Source organism: Symphalangus syndactylus, chromosome 8, assembly GCF_028878055.3.
Source record: "Symphalangus syndactylus isolate Jambi chromosome 8, NHGRI_mSymSyn1-v2.1_pri, whole genome shotgun sequence".
Classification (NCBI taxonomy): Eukaryota; Metazoa; Chordata; class Mammalia; order Primates; family Hylobatidae; genus Symphalangus; species Symphalangus syndactylus.
The window spans coordinates 15,154,849-15,175,474 of record NC_072430.2 but is presented as its reverse complement, the minus strand read 5'-3'; the positions used below and the strand labels follow the sequence as shown (position 1 = coordinate 15,175,474).

The 20,626-nt window shown below is 45.7% G+C and overlaps 2 protein-coding genes across 17 annotated transcripts in view; one reads left to right on the top strand and one right to left on the bottom strand.

Moving 5' to 3' along the window:
• The window catches only part of PPP2R5C (protein phosphatase 2 regulatory subunit B'gamma), a 169,722-nt gene extending 150,582 nt beyond the window's left edge, over positions 1-19,140 (top strand). For 6 of the 16 annotated variants that reach the window (XM_063643877.1, XM_055288127.2, XM_055288139.2 and 3 more), the window contains 3 exons: positions 2,258-2,330; positions 7,677-7,793; positions 16,303-19,140. In XM_063643877.1, the coding sequence (XP_063499947.1) occupies positions 2,258-2,330; positions 7,677-7,793; positions 16,303-16,434 (322 nt within the window). In that variant the 3' untranslated portion in view covers positions 16,435-19,140. Of the gene's footprint in view, positions 1-2,257; positions 2,331-7,676; positions 7,794-13,132; positions 14,574-16,302 lie in introns of those variants that run through there. The other 10 variants (XM_055288138.1, XM_055288129.2, XM_055288134.2 and 7 more) reach the window with 4 other exon arrangements.
• Positions 11,600-12,789, bottom strand: LOC129487432 (nuclear nucleic acid-binding protein C1D). Its single transcript, XM_055288155.2, has one exon. The coding sequence runs from the start codon at positions 12,729-12,731 to the stop codon at positions 12,306-12,308; it is 426 nt and encodes a 141-aa protein (XP_055144130.1). The 5' UTR covers positions 12,732-12,789; the 3' UTR covers positions 11,600-12,305.
• Positions 19,141-20,626: the final 1,486 nt, after the last annotated feature.

Genomic DNA, 20,626 nt, shown 5'->3' with positions numbered 1-20,626 from the left:
CCATTTTCATGTTCATAAGGCAGGGATTTGAATTATGTCCTGTAAGGTTTATCCGAGAGAGCAAGAATCTTCATTTCAGTGTAGCTTTATTCTGATTTAATGAACTCAGTAATGTGGGTGTTCTCTGGAATCTAGTCTGTCCTTTGCAAAATCAGGGTCCTGCCCTCGTGCCTTTGAGCCCACATGTGTCCAGGGATGATCTAAGTGACAAAGTACTTTGTCCCTAGGCTGTGCAAGTAATAATGTGATTAAATAGTTGTTGGAGGTCGCTTCTTCCAAGTTGAGTATAGACTATTGGCAGATTTTAGTTTTTGCTTGTCACTTAAAACTGGCTAAGATAGATAAGCTTTGCACGAATGTAATTCAAGATACACTGTATACATATGTGTGTATGTATATGTGTGTGTGTATATATATATATATGTATGTATATATATGAAACAACTGCCATTTAGTCATTCCTTAGACAAATATGTGAATATTTACCTGTACATTCAGGCCCTGTTTTAGATTCTGGCAATATAGCAATGAATAAAACCCACAAAAATCCTTGCCCCTTGGCCGGGTGCGGTGGCTCACGCCTGTAATCCCAGCACTTTGGGAGGCCGAGGCGGGCGGATCATGAGGTCAGGAGATTGAGACCATGCTGGCTAACACGATGAAACCCCATCTCTACTAAAAAATACCAAAAAAGGACCAGGCGTCGTGGCTCACACGTGTAATCCCAGCACTTCAGGAGGCCAAGGCAGGCGGATCACCTGAGGTCAGGAGTTCGAGACAAGCCTGGCGAACACAGTGAAACCCCGTCTCTACTGAAAATACAAAAAATTAGCCGGGTGTGGTGGCGGGCGCCTGTAGTCCCAGCTACTGAGAGGCTGAGGCAGGAGAATGGTGTGAACCTGGGAGGCGGAGCTTGCAGTGAGCTGAGATCACACCACTGCACTCCAGCCTGGGAGACAGAGACTCCGTCTCAAAAAAAATAATAATAATACAAAAAAAAAAATTTTGTAGTCCCAGCTACTCGTGCTGAGGCAGGAGAATGGCGTGAACCCAGGAGGCGGAGCTTGCAGTGAGCCAAGATCACGCCTCCGCACTCCAGCCTGGGCGACAGAGTGAGACTCCGTCTCAAAAAAAAAAAAATAATAATCCTTGCCCTTTTGGGGTTTACATTCTCAGTAGTGTGGGGAAATAAAAGAACGCAGAATACACCTAAGTGAACTATAGAGCATGAGAGATGACAAGTCAGTCAGGAAAGGGCCGGGGAGACAGGCCAGCCATCCTCTAGAGCTGCCAGCTGCTTGGTCCGTTCTCATCTCAGCTCTCAGTGCAGTTTGCAGGTAGGAAGCATGCAAGCAGCAGGGCCTTCTGATGGTGGATCCTCCTCTCATGGAATCCCACATCTTTCCCAACAGGACCTTAAAGGTTGTGTAGTACATTTTCTGGGTTGAAAAACTTGGATCCTGGCCAGGCACAGTGGCTCACACCTGTAATCCCAGCACTTTGGGAGGTTCTGGCTGGTGGATCATTTGAGGTCAGGAGTTCGAGACCAGCCTGGCCAAGATGGTGAAACCCCATCTCTACTAAAATTAGCCGGGCAGTAGTGGCATGCACCTGTAATCCCAGCTACTCAAGAGGTTGAGGCAGGAGAATCGCTTGAGCTCGGGAGATGGAGGTTGCAGTGAGCCAAGATCGCGCTACTGCACTCCAGTCTGGGCGACAGAGTGAGGCCCTGTCTCAAAAAAAAAAAAAAAACTTGGATCTGAGTTAAGTGATTGACAGTCATGTGACTCTCGCGGTGGAGTCAGTCAACAACCCAGGTCTCCTGGCTCTTAAGATGTTTCCTTTTTAATACTGTAGGAATGGGAGTGCCGGCTCCTTTTACACTGGTCCCTTTACACTATACTGCATACTCGTTTCTTCAGTGGATATATGAGCTTCTTGTCAAAATTATATGGGTCCCATGAAGAAACAACTAACCAGGGGAAGGGGGAAGGATTGAGACATAAGACTTACTTACATAAGATTTCTTTTAAGAATTCCAATTCTTGGACATGTTAAAATCTTTTGATATTTTCTCATGTTTAAATCTCGGTTCGTTTTTCATGCTGTGCTCAGCGCTGTGAAGTGTGGGGAAATGGAGCGGAGGGGCTGCGGGAGGAGCCGCTGGCTGTGCCCAACATGCCTGTGCCTTTACCCCTTCAGCGAGTTCTTGTGTCTGATTCATCTCTAACACAGATGACATTTTACTGTTTTTCAGAGAGAAGCTAAAAATGAAAGAACGGGAAGAAGCATGGGTTAAAATAGAAAATCTAGCCAAAGCCAATCCCCAGGTACTAAAAAAGAGAGTAACATGAAAACGCCCAGGGTTACTTGAATGTTTTTATAAGATAGGAATATATGTCTTCACCATGCGGGGGGGTCTCGACTTCACTAACGTTGTATATGAAAATGTCTACAATAAAAAGTACTTTTAAACTTTGTAACCCTCCTCTTGTACAAGTACTTATTTTGCCCCATATCGTTTTTACCACAGAACTGACTTTTTTCCTCTGCTTTTTAAATAAGATCTGAATCTTATGAATATACTGTGGTAAAAAGAAAACCCGAATACAGCCCGAGACTGTGCTTCCTCTGTCAGATGTCATAGATGCTGTCACTCAAACAGCATTTCCCTTTCTTTTTCATATGAAATTAGTTCTAAAAGAAAGGAAATTAGATTGGAAATAGATTAAGTATGACGTTTTGATGTCCTCTTTCTTTGTATGAGGTTTCTGTAAGCCCAGCCTTTTATCATTAAAAATTAGCTGAATTCTGCCACGTTAGCAGCTAACCCTCCTTCCCACCCCAGCAGCGGGTGCCAGTGTGCTCTGGTGAGTCTGCGCCAACGGCCGGACTTCCCGGAGCTGCCGGCAGTTCCAGCTGCCGGGGCTGCCAGGGTCCGGGAGGGCTTCCTGGTGTCATGGTCTTTGGGTTTGATGTACACTGGTGTAAATGATTAGAGCATTATGACAGTTGTTTCTTCGCATTCTGTGTGCCTAATTATAACAGTGCCTCTTAAAAAGAAAATCTTTTGTCTGAATCTTTGCCACTCTTAAGAATTCTCAAGCTTTCCTTCAACTCTCCAGAAAAGATTTTACCGAACAATGTATTTCTTTTAGTGAGAGACATGCGTACTTACCTAAGTCGGTTTTTAAATTTCTCTGACATTTAATAAAAAGTTATACATGAATATAAAGTTAAAAGTATATATTTACCTATATAACAACATATTGGTTTGTATACTCTGATAAAACTACAATCAGGAAACTCAGATCAGGAAAACGGAATGACATTTCTATTGTAAGCCCTTGAGTCCACCTAAAACAGGTAGCCAGCATTTTTCTAGCAGTATTTACTCATGCTGACAGAAATGCTGTTTTAAGATTACTGTCTAAAACTGTATAGTCCTTAATTGAGGTAGGCAGCTATAGGTGTCTACTTTAACGAATTGAGTTTATGTTGAAAGTGTGGTTAAAATACTGATATTTGTTTTAAAACACGATAATACTATAAACCTGGGCAAGTTTACAAGGCCCAGCCCTGCCTGACGCTGCCCTGCGTGTCTTGCTTTGTTCTGAAGAGCCTCAGGCAAAGTGGGTGCTCATAGCCCTCAGGACTGTCAAGGACCCCAGCACACATGCAGTTGAAATCAGTAGCCTCGAAAACATGTGACAAATGAATACACACACACACACACACACACACACACACAGAGAGAGAGAGAAACGAATCAGAAGGTCTGATTTTATGTACCTAGAATATAGAAATAACTTATTGAAAAAATTGCATAAAATTGTTACATTACAAATCAAGAGCTGGTTGTTTGTATTGACAAACATGGCCCAGTTTCACTACTGTACATACTGTACGTAACCAGTGTTTCTTCTGAAATACGTACTATTCTCTTTTCTCTTTTTCTCAACTTTTCCTGAATGTTCTCAAGTAACTTTATGTATTCTTTTTCGGTTGCTCTCTTTACAAACGTCTGTGGTGATGGCAGGCATGCCGTGGTTTTGCATAGAGGCTTTGACGAACTGTGATGCCGGGAGCTTAGCCCTGCCTTGTCCTCATCTCTGTGTTGATGCCATCTGTGATGCAGTCCCCCATGAGTCTCGTCCACATGCTCTAGTTGCATGGCACATGGTCTCCTAAACAGAAAATACTTCATGGGTCAATACCGCAGAGCTGGAAACTCTGGCCTTGTACCTGCTTCTCATTCTCAGGAGAAAATCTCTAAATTCTGATCACTGCTTCCCATTACAACAGCAACAAAAAGTCAATAATTTTGTGGATAATACAGTCTGGTTATTTCTGTAGTAAAATAGTTGGGTTTTCGAAGTTTGGTTTTCCATCTCAGATCTGCCTGTGGAGAATTGGTTTGCAGGCTTTGTTTTTAAGGCGGGTTCCCAGGGACTCGCTGTGTGTCCCCTGATGCCCCCCGTCCTTGCAGACCGAGCCTTCGTCCACTCAAAACGCGTGACAGCACGTACCCAGCAGGCGTTGGGGACCCGGGAAGGCTGCGGTGCCCTCAGGACTGTGTCTTGTTTGAGCAGTTGTGGCAGCTTTATTGGGGTTTTTAATGTCACACATGATTTAACTTTCTAAAATCATGAAACGTTGGCAGTTTCTAACATAAATGTGTTTCTCCTAATCCATCAAAAGGGACCATGTAATATTGTACTACTCACTTCCCCCAGCTTTTGTGAGAACCATATGAAATGAAGACAGGCACTTCTGTGAGACTCAGAGTAGCTGTGGCTCAGTGTTTACAACCAAAACTGCCTTGAGCGAGCTGGGGCAGGGTCTGGGATGCATGCCTGCCTTTCCTTTGAGAGAGGAGCTTACGTGCGGAATGCACCTCAGTGAAGGGTTTTGTTTTGTTTTGTTTTGTTTTGTTTTGTTTTGTTCTGTTCTGTTTGAGACGGAGTCTTGCTCTGTTGCCCAGGCTGGAGTGCAGTGGCGTGATCTCGGCTCACCACAACCTCCACCTCCCGGGTTCAAGCGATCCTCCTGCCTCAGCCTCCCAAGTATGCTGGGACTACAGGTGCACACCACCATGCCCAGCTAATTTTTGTATTTTTAGTAGAGACGGGGTTTCACTATGTTGGCCAGGCTGGTCTCGAACTCTTGACCTTGTGATCTACCTGCCTCGGCCTCCCAGAGTGCTGGGATTACAGGTGTGAGCCACCGCACCTGGCCTTCAGTGAAGGTTTTTATTCCTAGTCAGAACCCTCTCCTGCCAGTGCCCGCTATGTGAGGTTTATTTTGCTGTGAACATCTTGTAGCGTTCTTGTGTGGGGACACTCTCCTTTGCCCTGAGGGCCAGTGAGCCGTGCTCCAAGCGGAGGCTGTTGGTGGGGCCCATGAAAAGCACTGCTTGTTGCCTGGAGTAGTCAAAAGCAGAAGTGTTGGTGTGAAACAGTCCCCGCAAGTCTCAGGAGTCTTGCAGCCACTTAGGTTTCTGTATCTCCCACCTGACTGTGAGCCCCCTCGAGGACAAGGTGCTGTGTCCTGAATTGTGGAAATTTCTTGGGATACAAAGATGAGAACAAGACCTAGCCCCCAGCCTCAGGGAGCTTACAGTCCACTAGGAGAGGCAGATGAATTCAGCTCAGATGATCAGATTGTATTAGTAACACACCTGCGGGAGTGTGCTGGAGATGGCAGGACCGGCTTATTCGTTCCCATCTCTAAAGAAAGACACGCACGGTACGGGAGCCTGGCCTCTTGGTTTGACTGAGGGGGCTCACCCTGTCAGACTTGAGGGAAGGTGCCCACGGCAGAGGTAGAGAAAAGCAGGGACACAGTGGGTGGCAGGTGTCGGTCCTGGTGGGGTGTCAGTTATGGGGAGGGCCGGTGCAATCTGCTGAGAGGTGAGGGTGGAGAGGGAGCAGAATTCCCCCAAAATGTCAGCAGATATTAAAGAGCCAGAAAGGGCAAAATGGCCCAGCCCAACTTGCATTTTTGCAAGCCCTTCTGGTGCAGCATGGACGGAGTGCTGGGGCCGTCAGGGTCGGGGATGCATGTGGAGACGTGTGGAGATCCTGGTGCTGGGCGGAGCCGTGGGAGTGAAGGCACAGGGCGCTGAGGACCTGGTCCGACTGGTGTTTGAGGAAGGAACCCAGCTGAGGGTGTGCGCCCCGGCTGTTTTTGGGGGACGTGGAAGCCAGGCGGGCCCAGAGTTGAGCAGCAGGGCCTGGGCCTGGAGGCATGGAAGCCGGGGTGAATGAGGAGGGGCAGAGGGTGTGGGAAAAGGCCAGAGAAAGCCCACAGAGGAAGGAGCCCAAGACACCTGGAGGAGAGGCTGGGGTCACAGAGACCGAGGGAGGGTGCAGGTTCAGGGCTGAATGATGGCGTTCACGGTCATCATTCCTCAGAGAGGTCCAGTGAGGCAAGGACAGGAAGGGCTTAGCAGCCAGAGGGCACCCATAGGCCTCGTGCCAGAGGTGGCTCCGTCAGAGGGTGAGGGCCAACACCAGATGGTGGCTGAGAACGGAGCTGCTCTGGGCTGGCAGGGTGTGAGGGGCAGGGGTGAGGGGGCAGGGGGTGAGAGGCAGGGGGAAGCAGGTCAGCAGGAGGGCGCTGCTGTGACGGGGGCGCAGCCTGAAAGAGGCCGAAGCTGTGGGACTCGCTGGGCAGAGAATGGAGGGGTGTGGATGAGAGCAGCCTGGGCGGGAACCCCCGCTCCCGTCTCCTGAGCTCAGAGGCCCTGTGCAAGTTCCCCAGCCCCTCCATGTCCCAGTTGCCCCATCAGCCAGGTGAGGGTGGCAGTACACACACGACCATGCAGGACAAACAGGCGCCCCGCACAGTTCCCAGCTCACAGCAGACACAGATGCCGCTTCCTTTGCCTGTGCCCTCAGAGCCAGCAGACGCTCGTCACAGTCATGCTGTCCCGTGCACCCTGTCTCATGGAACCCCCACAGCCACCCTTACCCCCGCACTACACTCATGGAAATGGAGTCAGCCGGGCCCAGTGACTGAGGGCTGAGCCATCTGCGTTTCAATCCAGAGCACAGGGAGAGTGGAGAAGTCCCAGGGCCGCCCGCAGGGAACGGAGAGGGAGCGTCAGGCTCACCCAGGCTGTGTTTGTTTTGGTGGAGAGCAAGTCACCTGGGATGTGATGAGAGGGTTTCATAAGCAAGCCGGGAAAATGGGATAAAGGGGAGAGAGAACCGTGCCAGCTGCCTGGATGAGAGGACATGATCGTGAGAGGAAAGGGAAAAGAATCATGAGGTTGGAGTTCGCTGGCAAAGAATGGGCGGCCAGAGGTGAGGGTTCCAGCGGTGAGACAGCTCCCGCCACTGAGCCCAAGGTGCGACCTCGCACTTGGTTGCTCACGTGGAGTCAGAACTGCAAAAGCCATGGGGTGTGGGCCAGGGTATGGGCCACTGTCCATCAGGTGCAGAGGGGCCAGGAGGGGACCAGCTGCTTTGCTGTCTCCACTGAATGCTTTCTGGTTTCAGAAGTCAGCAGCCGCATTGTGTTGCAGGTGTAGGCGAGTCTCCCACTGAGTGGGCTTCCTGCGGGAGAGGGCCTTGGGGGGCGGCAGGGGAGATGCGTCCCTGGCCAGGATGAGAAGCTTGGAGTTCAGAGCCTGGGCACCTAACAGAGTGACTCCACACTTTGCATTGCAGTACACAGTGTATAGTCAAGCCAGCACCGTGAGCATTCCGGTTGCAATGGAGACAGATGGGCCTTTATTTGAAGATGTGCAGATGCTGAGAAAGACAGTGAAGGACGAGGCTCATCAGGTAAAAGTGAACCGAGCTCAGCTGGGCGCCCGTGACAGATTTGCTTAAGAAATGCACATACTTTTGGTAGGCAATGTGATTTGCATCAGTGCCTTCTGTTTAAGCTGAAATTAAAAATTAAATTTTGCTAGTCTTATAGGAAACATTATATCGATAGGTCTTAGTGATCAAATTACTAGAAACAGTTTTTAAGGATTAAGTATGTGCCTGAGATGTGTATCTCCATTTACTAACAGTAGTAGTAATCCCAACTCTTAACTATTCTTTAAATGTTCACTCCAGCAAAATCAAAAGCTTCACAGCCATATCCACCCCTCGCTGTTTTCTTCGCAACCCTCTGGCTTCTGCTTCGGCCCAGAGAGGCTCCCTTTTAGCTCTTCACAGCAGGTGCTAACAACCCCTCTCCCTAGGACACCTCACCCCCCTTGCCCCTCCCGCCCTCCCCTCACCCCCCTTGCCCCTCCCCCTGTCCCCTCACCCCCCCGCCCCTCCCCCTGTCCCCTCACACCCCCTTGCCCCCCCCGTCCCCTCACCCCCCCTTGCCCCTCCCCCTGTCCCCTCACCCCCCCTTGCCCCTCCCCCTGTCCCCTCACCCCCCCTTGCCCCCTCACCCCCCCTTGCCCCCTCACCTCCCTTGCCCCCTCACCCCCCCTTGCCCCCTCACCTCCCTTGCCCTGTCCCCTTCCCCCCTCATCCCCCTCATCCCCCTCGCTCCTCTTGCCCCCCCCACCCCTCAGCCCTCCCCCTCTCCCCCCTCTCCCCCCTCGTCCCCTCCCGGGCACTGTCTTTCAGTGCTTTTGTCACAGGCCACCTCGAGTAACACCCCTGCTCGAGTGGTTTTCTTTCCTTTGTTGTGGAATAAACATGTAGGATCACCCTGATCCAAAGAGAGCCTCCGACCACTGTTACTCCTCAATTGGGCCTGTAGACACTTAGGACAACTCAGTTCCTGCCTGGGTTCAAGGAGCCTTTCAACTGCTGTGTTTCCCTGTTTCAAATGCCTGTAAACTAAAACAGTAGTCCCAGATGGTCTGGGGACATTGGCCTTTCTCGCTGAGAAACTTGCACCTCTTTTTGACCAGCGAAAGAATTCCGAAAGACATCCCGTTCTAAAATTCTGAGGTAAAAAGTGAAAGTAGGCGCCCTGCCTGTGGAGTAGCCATTCTTTTATTCCTTTACCAGATTAAATAAAATGTCATTTAAATGAATGCCTCCCATTTCTTTTTTACTTCTTGAATGTGACTCCTAGAAGATTTGGAATTAGCACATGGCTGGCGCCATATCCCAATGGGACTGCCCTGGCCCCAGCTCCTTTCTGGAGCTGCACAGGAAAGGGCTCGTGGCACCAAGCCCCCACGGCAGCCACGGGCATCGGCCCCTTCTGCCCCTCTAATTCCTCAACTCTGATTAAGAGCAAAATAGATGACTGAATGCTCCTTTTAGCTCATCAAAGCCTGAAAATACTAGAAATACAGTGGAAAGGCTCAATGAACATTCGGAACATCAGTAACCTTCTATCTAATCCAGTTGGATTCCATACTTTCCTCACCATAAATGTTCTTAGCAATGAATAGATGTCATCAAAAACATGAAAATCTGTATATATTTCTCTCTTTGTGGGAGTGTTAATGTTCTTCTTTATTTTTTTTTTAAACTCAGGAATTTAAGGTTGCCTTTTTATTAGCATTTTGATTTTGTGGCTTCAAATTTGCTCAAGATTTGTAAGCTGCCCTTGTTACTGCACACAGAAGGAAATCACAGTCAGTGTCTCTCGTGTGAGCGAGCCTCTCTGGGAGTTTGTGGCCACGTGTTCATTTTTAAGACACGAGGCTATACACAGTTAAAAAGCCAATTCTTGGCCAGGTGTGGTGGCTCACGCCTGTAATCCCAGCACTTTGGGAGGCCAAGGCAGGCAGATCACCTGTGCTCAGGAGTTCGAAACAAGCCTGGCCAACAGGGTGAAACCCGTCTCTACTAAAAAATACAAAAATTAGCCAGACTTGGTGGCAGATTCCTGTAATCCCAACTACTTAGGAGGCTGAGGCAGGAGAATCGCTTGAACCTGGGAGGTGGAGGTTGCAGTGAGCCAAGATGCACTCCAGCCTGGGCAACAAAAGCAAAACTCCATCTCAAAAAAAAAAAAAAAAAAAATTCTTACACATTAAATAGCTTAGGGTTGGGGAATTTTTCTTTTTGGTATAGCCTTTGACTTAGGTCAGAATTAAAGCTAGACAAAGAATAAACTAGGTCCAAAATGTGATGTACCTGAAAGGTGTGTACCTATTTGCAATTTAGGTCCTGCTCTGTAGTAGATCAAGAACTTGATCAAGAATGCAAACCAAAATAGCATTCTCTCCTGAGTAAAGCTGCCTTTAAAAGTCAGCCCTAGTATCTGTGTGATATTCGGGGCCCCAGAACGTCCAACTGCTTGATCTGTCCACTGCCCTTGGAAAGGGGCACGTCCCCTCCTGGGAGGGTTACCTTATACAGTGACAGGAAGGAACTGGTCCTGTGGTCATCCACTTGTCTAGTTCTAAATACACACACAGGCAGGACAGTTGTTGGAGAACTCCTGCAGCATATCTGCTTCCTTGTTTTCACAATTCTTGAAATTGTGTTCTGTCACCGGGTTTCTTGTGTGACTGATATTCTTACAGCAGCGACTCCCTCGCCTCATCCTTAGATCTCTGTGAATTATGTTCCTGAGTCAGAAGACTCAGCATCATTGGGATGTTTGTTTTCCCCAGATTAACGTACTCTCCATTAGAATCTCAGCAGGCGTTTTATCCTCAAGAAGCTGAGAGAGCTAATTCTGAAATTCACATGGAAATGCAAAGGATCTAGAATAGCCAAAACAACTGTGAAAAAGAACAAAGCTGGAAGACTAATAACACTATGCAATTCCAAGACTTCTTATAGCTTTTGTTTGTTTTTGGAGACAGGGTCTCACTGTGTCACCCAGGCTGGAGTGCAGTGGCGTGATCACAGCACACTGCAGCCCCAACCTCCTGGGCTCAGGCGATCCTCCTACCTCAGCCTCCTGGAGTGCTGAGATTACAGGTGTGAGGCCCTGTGCCTGGCCTGATTCCTTGTAGATTTCTGTGGATCAGCTGAATCAATTGAATTCAGTTGAATTCAACCTATCCAGATGAAGGTATTTATGAAGTGCAGTCTCTAGGTATAATATTTGAAATGATAAATTCTGGCTTTTGTTTGTTTGTTTGTTTGTTTTTTGAGACAGGGTCTTGCTCTGACACCCAGGCTGGAATGCAGTGGCACAATCTTGGCTCACTGCAGCCTCGGCCTCCTGGACTCAAGCAATCCGCCCACCTCAGCCTCCCAAGCAGTGGTGACTACCGGCATCACCACACTCAGCTGATTTTTGTGTTTTTAGCAGAGACGGAGTTTTACCATGTTGGCTAGGCTGGTCTCAAACTCCTGGTCTCAAGTGATCTGCCTGCCTTGGCCTCCCAAAGTGCTGGGATTACAGGCATGAGCCACCACACCCAGCCAATAAACTTTTCTTAAGTTGAAAAATGTTTGGAGTTGTTTTCCGGAAATTCCAAAAAGCACTACTGTTAAAGCAAAAAGAAGGTATCAGTTCAAGGCTGCAGTGAGCTATGATCGCACCACTGCCCTCCAGCCTGGGTGACAGAGCCAGACTCGGACTCTCAAAATTAAAAAAAAAAAAAAGGTACCAGGATGCAGGAAAAATGTGCACAATTTGGTGACCACATTGATAAACTATAGCTAAAAATTAAGCTTTTTTGGTTTTTATTTATAGTCATTTTATTATATTCAGTGCCTTTTTTTTTGTTTTTTTTTTTTTTTTTTTTTTTACAACATTTTCAGCCTTTATTGAGAGTACAGTCATCATGCCAAAATTCATCCATCAACATACAACCTTATTTCCCATCTAAAGTTAATGAGAATGTATTTTATTTTAAATGGGACATAGAGGCAACATGCCAAGAATTAAAGTACAACCATAAAGTTTTAGTTTCACACTTTGAATACCAACAAAGCAGTAATTCCTAAAATCATGAAAACATGATAAAGTGTCTATACAGAAAAAAATGAACATTTAAGTCATTTCATGCTTTCTTAATGTCATGTAGTGAAAACAGATGTACCTATAATTTCAGCCTATAGACAGCATACTTCATAAGGTCATTATTCATTTAAAATAGTACAAATGTTTACAAAGAACATTTCACTTAAATTTCACAGCTGCTTATAAAATGGTACTTGCAAGACCTATATAAAGAAATAAGAGTCTCATCAAAAGAGATGGTAAATTATAAATATATAATATATCACAATGTTAAAATCCTCAGTGCAAATCAATAAAGATAATGATCTTTGCAGAGGCAAGTACTTAGTTTTACATATTTACTGTAAATTTACATATTAATAAGAAACACATTTAAACCTTGCCCTGCCACAGAATTATTTTGTGGGGGGGAAAAAAAAGATGTACTTTTTGAATATGTGTACATCAACACCAAAAAGTTAACTTTTATTTTTTCCTTTATTGGCAACTTTTGATGCATTTTTCGGTTTTGGTTCCCAGAGGGCATTTTTTACAAATCTTGAAGCTGCACCTCTGTCCAGCTTGCCAGCCTTTTTCTTGTCTGTTATTTCCTTGACTCTGTTCATATATACTCTGATTCTTTCCAATTCCTGTTTTACTGGATGTTCCTTAGGATTAACTCCTTGGGTTGCCAAATAAACCCAAAACATTGAATTTAATGTGTATGCAGAAACCAAATCCACTTTTGCTTGTTCAAGTGGATCCAACTTCTGCAACAACTCATTTCTAGAAACAGACATCATGGTCTTCAGCATCTCATCCACAGCACCAATGGAATTCTCAAACGCTGACAAATACTCGTGAATTTCTACCGGATAGTCTTCATTAATTTCTTCACCTGCCATTACGGCTGACTCACGGCCTTCGACTTCAGTCTCCGGAAAGCGGTCGGGCCACGATGACGACAATATATTCAGTGCCTTTTTAATTTTATTTTCAGCTAACTTTATTTTTCCAAAATAGTTTCACATTTCTTTGAGATGATGTGAGTGTTGGGTAGGGAGAGGTGTGAAAGGTAGTTGAAGGAATAGCTGGAGAGTGGGAAGCAGGCTCTGATGCTGATGGATGGAGTAGGCTGGATTTTTGTGGAGAAATTCAACCATGTATTTACCTATCCTTTATTTACATTTCCTTCAAGAAACTAGTATAACCCTATACAGAACATTCAAAGAAAACTAGCAAATATCATGTGAATGACATTTACATTATAGACATTTAAAATGTTTGCAATTCTCATTTTTAACAGTTGGTCGGGAGAAAAGCAGTGTCAACCACGCAAGTAAGGAAGGTGTAGAGAGACGGAAGGTGGGCAGTGCAGGCTCTCATTTCTCAACGTGTAGAGCACATTGAAGCCCTGTTCTCCAGGAGAAGAATTGACGAGTTAACGTGGACATGAAGTATTTTCCCTTTTGTCCATGTCATTCCAGCCTGTGATGATCAAAACAAAGAAAGAAATTTGGCGGCTGGGAGGCTGGGCACAATGGCAGACGCCTGTAATCCCAGCACTTTGGGAGGCCGAGGCGGGCAGATCACCTGAGGTCAGGAGTTCGAGACCAGCCTGACCAACATGGTGAAACCCCATCTCTACTAAATAACAAAAAATTAGCCAGACATGGTGGCAGGCACCTGTAATCCCAGCTACTTGGGAGGCTGAGGCAAGAGAATCGCTTGAACCCAGGAGGTAGAGGTTGCAGTGAGCCGAGGTTGCACCATTGCACTCCACCTGGGTGACAGAGCGAGTCTCTGTGTCAAAAATAAAATAATTTTTAAAAAGAAAGAAATTTGGCAGCTGGACACCATGGCTCACACCTGTAATCCCAACACTTTGGGAGGCCAAGGCAGGAGAATTGCTGGAGGCCAGGAGTTTGAGACCAGCCTGGGCAACTCAGCAAGACCTCATCTCTAGAAAAAGAAAAAAAAAAAATAGCCAGGCATGTGGTGCATGCCTGTAGTCCTAGCTACTCCAGGAGACTGAGGCAGGAGGATCCCTGAAGCCCAGAAGTTCGAGTCTGCAGTGAGCTGTAATCACGCCACTGCATTCCAGCCTGGGTGACAGAGACCCTGTCTCTAATAAAAATAAAAATAAAAAAATTTTAAAGAAGTTTGGTCCCTTAAGAAATGTTGATTATTTCTATCTCAAATTAAGTAGTAAAGTTTGAACTTACACCTTTATAAGGGGAAGAAAACTTGCATAGCCATGTATGCACAATCCCTGGTGTTCTTTCAGCATTTACGGTTTACATTGAGCCTTCCGGGTCTGCCCGTGGGCTGCAGAAGAGAGGCCACCTCTCTCTGACTTGTGTCTCCTGTGGTCCGCTCCGCCCCTGCCAGCATGTTCACCTGCACATCCCCTCTGCCAGGCCATTCATCAGCCCGCCATCTGCATGCTGTCTTATTTTCCCTGCCTCCTGCTGTTCTCATTTTTTTGCCTTGTGGATGGTAAAATTATTCTCTGCTTTGCACATCAATTTAAAACGTGTAAGCAGAAAGGCCCAGATATGGCCACCGGTTTTCTGTCCTTTCAGAAGCTCTGGGGTCATGTTTGTGTTCTCAGTTTGCTTTCACTGGTTCCAGCTCCGAGCTTTTTACTGTTGCCTTTTTCTATGAATATGTTTCTTCTCTTTGGAGTGCCTATTTCAGCTGTAATTACATATTTCAAGTATATAAAAATCTTGGTTTTGTTTTGCTTCACTTTGTTTTACAGATCAGCATAGAATGGGCATGAAATTCAGGGTAGAATCTCACCTCTGAGTTTCTCATGGGGTGAAGGTAGACAGGCTTTACATCCTCACATGTTAACAGGCTCTTGCAAGTACCGTGATGGGCGAGGGGACCGTGACCTTCACCATCTCCAGAGGTGGATGATTCTCCTAAAGCCCTCACGCTGGTCTCCAGGGAAAAAGAAACCAAAAGTCCTGCCCCTACCATGAGTGAATGTTAATATTCAAATAAGATTTCTAGAAATAATCCTAAAGTGATGTGACACAAAATTCTTTTTAAACCTTGACATTATTGCTGTTTTCATGGATAAATTTGCAAAGAACCCTGCTGAGAAACACTTAGCAAAAATTTGAACTTTACATTCAGGACTTCTGCAGGTCCTTGAATTTTTCATTAAAGCGAAGGAAAATGTATTTTACATCCATATCAAAATCAGACACCTGGAATCTGTACGGCGTTTTTACGCTTATGTTCTTTTTGTTGTCAAATGGCTGACTTAAATTTTGTCTGCTAGACATCCACAAAAGTAACTTAGTCTTTTTCAATACACTGAACAAAAAGGAAGACTTAATTCTGGTTAAGAAACTTTATCCAGAAAAGTTGCTAACTAATTGGCAGTCAGTCTTCTGGCATATACTTCATGTTTGGGTGATTTAGATGGTTTATTGTTTTGTTTCAAAATATTGGTATTAATACAGTGTCTCTACTTTTAAACTGAATTGTGTGTTTATTCATGGAAATGGATGCTTTTGATATGTAAACTCTCTAAATTAAGTTTCCCTTTTATTGCAGATACAGTTATCCAAGTCCTCATGCAAAAATCGGATTCACTTAATTTTTTTTTTTGAGTGAAACCAAAATTTCCTAGACTTTAGAAAGACAATGGATTGGAGAAGAGAGTATATATTTTTTTCAATTTGATAGAAGTTTGAAATCCAATTTAAATATGTTTTTCATTCATTCTTTTTCTTTACCTGCAAGGAAATTTCTGCGTCTCTTTTTTTTTTTTTTTTTTTGAGACGGAGTCTCGCCCTGTCGCCCAGGCTGGAATGCAGTGGTGTAATCTCGGCTCACTGCAACCTCCGCCTCCCGGGTTCAAGCGATTCTCCTGCCCCAGCCTTTCAAGCAGCTGGGATTACAGGCGCGTGCCACTACACCCAGCTAATTTTTGTATTTTTAGTAGAGACGGGGTTTCACTATATTGGTCAGGCTGGTCTTGAACTCTTGACCTCGTGATCTGCCCGCCTCGGCCTCCCAAAGTGCTGGGATTACAGGTGTGAGCCACCGCGCCCAGGAGGAAATTTCTGCTTCTTGAAATGCTTCTGTAGGGGACATGCCCATGAAATGGCTTTAATGACATTTATGAAATAGGAGGTTACTTAGGAGATTTACTAAAATGCATGAATTCTGCAATTTAGAGGTACTGAGTCCTTTGTACAAGCACTGCACATTTCAGAAGACCAGAATGCCGGTATTGAACACACAGGTCCTCACACGAGTCACGATTTTTAGTAGCGAGATATTTTTGGCGAATTTCCATGATAAGACATTGCCGTTTCCCTGTGGCCGGGGTGCCGACAGCGAATGGGTGAGGCACACGTGCCTCGCGGTTATCCTTTGACTTCCACCTCAGAAGTAAGCTTGCTTCTCAGATAGCTTAGTTTGTAGCCAACACCATTGCATTTCTAATTCCAGGCACAGAAAGATCCGAAGAAGGACCGTCCTCTTGCACGCCGCAAGTCCGAGCTGCCTCAGGACCCCCACACCAAGAAAGCCTTGGAAGCTCACTGCAGGGCCGATGAGCTGGCCTCCCAGGACGGCCGCTAGCCTCCGGGGCGCCGCGTCGGGGCTGGGCCCGCCAGTTCTTTTCTGGATTCTGTAGAAAATACATACTTTCTGTGCCATACCAATCAGTTACACTCAAAGCTTTCTTGGACCCCGTTCTGTCGGCACTAACGTGCGTCCGCCTCAGCACGAGATCAGGAGTTCAAACAATGGTGACTTCCCAGAGCCCGCTGGCAGAGCCGCGGGTTGACGACGGTGTCCTCACAGTGTCGTCGCCACCCCAGCGTAGTCCAAGTCAGACGATTTCACAGTCAGAGCGATAGGAAAGCACCCTGCCCTTCGTCTTCATGTTCTCCCAGTTGGAACTTAGGGTCTTTTAACATAGGTGGTTCTGTGATCACATCAGTGTTTCCCAAATCAAAGGAACACTTTAAACAATATGACCTATTTTTTAAGACTTGACAGCCTTTGAAATAGTTTCCACGTGATTGTTACGCCAGCAGTTCTCATTTGTTTGTTTTTCAATCTCAGTGAAATGGCTCTTTCCTTTCGAGTTCTCACACAACGTACTGGGCAAATGACAATCCTCAGCCGCTGGTATTTTCTAAGGGGTCTCTTCACTTTGATGAGTGACATGAATACCGTGTCTCCTTCTCTTGAGTGTACCTAAAGCCATATTTCCAAGTCTGTGGTACTCCAGGATTCCAGGAGTAAGCTTGTAGAAGACATTTATTTTAAAAGAGATTGCTCTGAAATTTATCTTAAAAGAGCTTGCTCTGTCTACCTTGACAGAAATTGGAGTTTAAAAATTATGTGTTCATATTTTTATTTGCAGATTTCGTTTCCATCAACTTAAACATTGTTGCCCTTCAACAAGGCTCTTGAATTAATAAAATTATAGTCTCTAAGAATTCCACATTTTATGGAAAATTAGAGCAAAATCATTTTGAGTTAAGCCAGTTCTTAGCCTAATGCAAACTGCAGCTGCCTTTGAGCATAAAGTAACACAACAGCATTGCACGGGGCCGGCACTGCCGCTGCCTTCACTGAAGGCTGCAGTGCGGTTCTGAGAGCTTGGAGGAGGCACCAGCGAGGGTGATGTTCAGTGGAGCTCTTTCTGTTGAAAAGAGCTCACGTTATCAGCACCTCGTAAGGAAAATACAGTGTCTGAGTTTTCATCGGTCTTCAAATGCTGCTATGTATTCCACAGAGTTCCTTGCATGTACTGAGCTTTTGTTTTAGATGGAATAGCACAAGGAGAAAAATCTTTAAACTTAGTGCTTTGTCTATTCTTTATTTCTCTCAGGGTGGCCAGTATTTTGACTTATTTATCCTGCTTGAAAGCTACTTGAGATGTGTACTGCTATTCTAAACACGTGATCTAGTTTCTTTCATCTCTGGCATAAGATTATATAACTTAATGTTAAGTGTCTTGAGGCATAAAAGACAAAATATGGCTTATTTTAGGATCTGTTTTTTCATCGAGGTCTCGGGTATCCTTTCAAAGATTGTGAGAAGCAGACACTGCTCCTTGTGCAGCTCTAGTACCTGCTGCCCACTGCTGTCATTTCAAGCCACTGGCAATGCTTCTGTCCTCGTGTCTTGGAGGAAAATCACCTGGGGGGAGGGGACTTCTTGTGTTAAGAGCAAGTGCAGGTATGAAATTCGAAGATTGCCCCAGCTAAAAGTGGACAAGTCCGCTTTGTGAGATGAATACTTCCTGAGAAACTTGACAAGTATCTCTCCATTTTACCATTATGAAAACTATCATTAAAAAACAGTTTAGATGCCTTCTCCTTTTGAGGGAAAAAGGGTGCTTTTTCTTGTATAAAGCAGCGTCTTGTGTATTTTGATATACCATTGTTTGAACTTCCGTCTTTAGCTGATAGATTCTCAAATATCCTTGGTTTTGGATGTTCGGTATGTTTGTGAGAGAGGTTTCTGGGAAGACTCTTTTCGCCCTAGGGAAAAAGCAAAATCTCAACGTTTGGGTGACTGTGTAAAGCTCAGTGTGTAAGAACATCTTTTTGTCTAGGTTTTCTTTCTGCTCTTTATTGAAGACAAACACTCACCAAAAAGAAAAATAAAAGTTTTCAGAGAAACTAATTTTCTTTGGCAAGAGTATTACTTAATATTTTGGCCTCCTACAGTTTCCCTAGGTAGTACTCGGACTCCTGTGCTAATTGTCAGCTTACATATCATTGTATAGAGACTGTTTATTCTGTACCAAACTGATTTCAAAAGTACTACATTGAAAATAAACCGGTGACTGTTTTTCTTCATAAAGTTCTGCGTTTGGCATCTTCACTCTTTCCAAAATGTATCTGTACATCAGAAATGTCACTATTCCAAGTGTCTTTTTAGTGTGGCTTTAGTATGGCTTCCTTTTAATATTGTACATACATTGTATCTTTGTTTTATGGTAATAAGTAATAAAAATGTAGACTTCATATTTTGTACAAAATGTCCTATGTACAGAATAAAAAAGTTCATAGAAACAGCAAATATAGGTAAGTGGCACAATTATTTTTCTTTAGAAAATATCTGTAACTTTATGCATTAGTGAAATGTTAAGTACCGACATATTTTTTAACATTTTGTAATTCAGAACTTTTTGTTTTGACATTGTTTATGAAGAGAAACTTCATACACTTGCCATTTAATATGCTCTTTTATCTAATTTTCAAAAACTCTAAAAAACGGTGTATCATATGGACTAAATAAAGAACATGTGAATTTTATTGCTCATCATGAAACTAAATTTAGCCCTGGTGTTGAGCAAGCTGGCTCTGACGTTATGGGGTTCCCGTTAGGTCAGGGCCACCCACACACAGGGACGCTGACTGCGGAGGAGCTGGCCATCTCCATCCAGCCCGCCTGGGGCGCTGGCCGCGCCAGATGCCAGCCACAGCTGTTCAAAGCTAAGTCTATCCACTGATTTTTTACTTAGTTAGTGGAAAAGGCAGTGTGACTTTTTATAGACCACCTCTTGGTTTGGTTTGGGTTTTGGGGCTTTTTTGAGTAAGAAAAGCTGAATCAATACAATTTATAGAAATGAAAGTCTTGAAAATAGGGAATTGCTGAAAGTATGAATTTGGGATCCTAGTTCGCCCACCTCCTCCTCAGTGGAGAGATCATTATCCTCGCTGATGGCTCTTGCGAGAAGCCCGTGGAAACAGGACTAAAGCGTTATCTCCTCGTGTCGTGGTTATAACCTCACCTCTCCATAGCTGCGTGTGGTCAGCATGCCGGCTGGCGTGGGAGGGCAAGCTTTGTCCTTAGCTTCCTTCTCTACCCAGTGGCGTCTGTGCTCCCTTCACACTGACAGAGGTGCAGACGCCGTCACTCTCCGCAGCTGGGGCACGTGGACAAGGCTGAGACCCAGGCAGAGTGTGGCCTTCGCCCAAGGGTCCGGTAACTTTGCTGGCTGTTTCGAAGAACTACACACACCCCACTTCCACCTAAAAGTGGACACGCCAGCCAGAAGACTTCACATCCTGTGCCGCTACTCAGATCGATGTTTCCGCAGACTAGATGTTCGCCCGCTGGGTCCTTATCCCCCATCTTAAAATTGGAGGAAACCTGGTGTTAGTAGCTTCCTACAGCACGAGAGTTCCCGAGGACTCACTCACAGAGGCACGCTGTGATTTCAGCCCAGCTGCATGCTGCTGCTATTTTGGGGTGGCAAGAATCATAAAGGCAAAACTGTACTGGCTTTGTGTCTCCTTCCGTGAGGGTTGGCAGCACCCGTCAGCAGTAATGACAAGGAGAACTCATATTTCTTACCACTGCCTTTATGCCAGGAGCTGTGGCGGGTGCCTCATTTCCCTGGGTTAACTTACTTAGTTCTCACAACCCACCAAATAATTTACTACCCTTATCCTCATTCACAAATGAGGAAACTGAGGTACACAAAGGTGAAGTCACTTGCCCGAGGTCACACAAATACTGAGTGGAGCCAGGTTTCAACCCAAGCAGTGTGGCCTGGGGTCCAAGCCCCGACCATCATGTTACATGGTGGAAATGCCTTCTAGATGGGTAGCATCATGGGTGACGGTGAACACAGGGGAGGGCCTGGGGACATGCCCGCAGCACCACGCCAGGCCATAGGAACACCCCCCAGGTGGACACTGATGCCCCTACCACCATGCCAGGCCATAGGAACACCCCCCAGGGGGACAGTGATGCCCTTACCACCATGCCAGGCCATAGGAACACACCCAGGTGGACAGTG

Bases quoted from the DNA above. Each gene is read 5' to 3' on its own strand.
- LOC129487432 (XM_055288155.2), bottom strand. From the start codon at position 12,731: ATGGCAGGTGAAGAAATTAATGAAGACTATCCGGTAGAAATTCACGAG.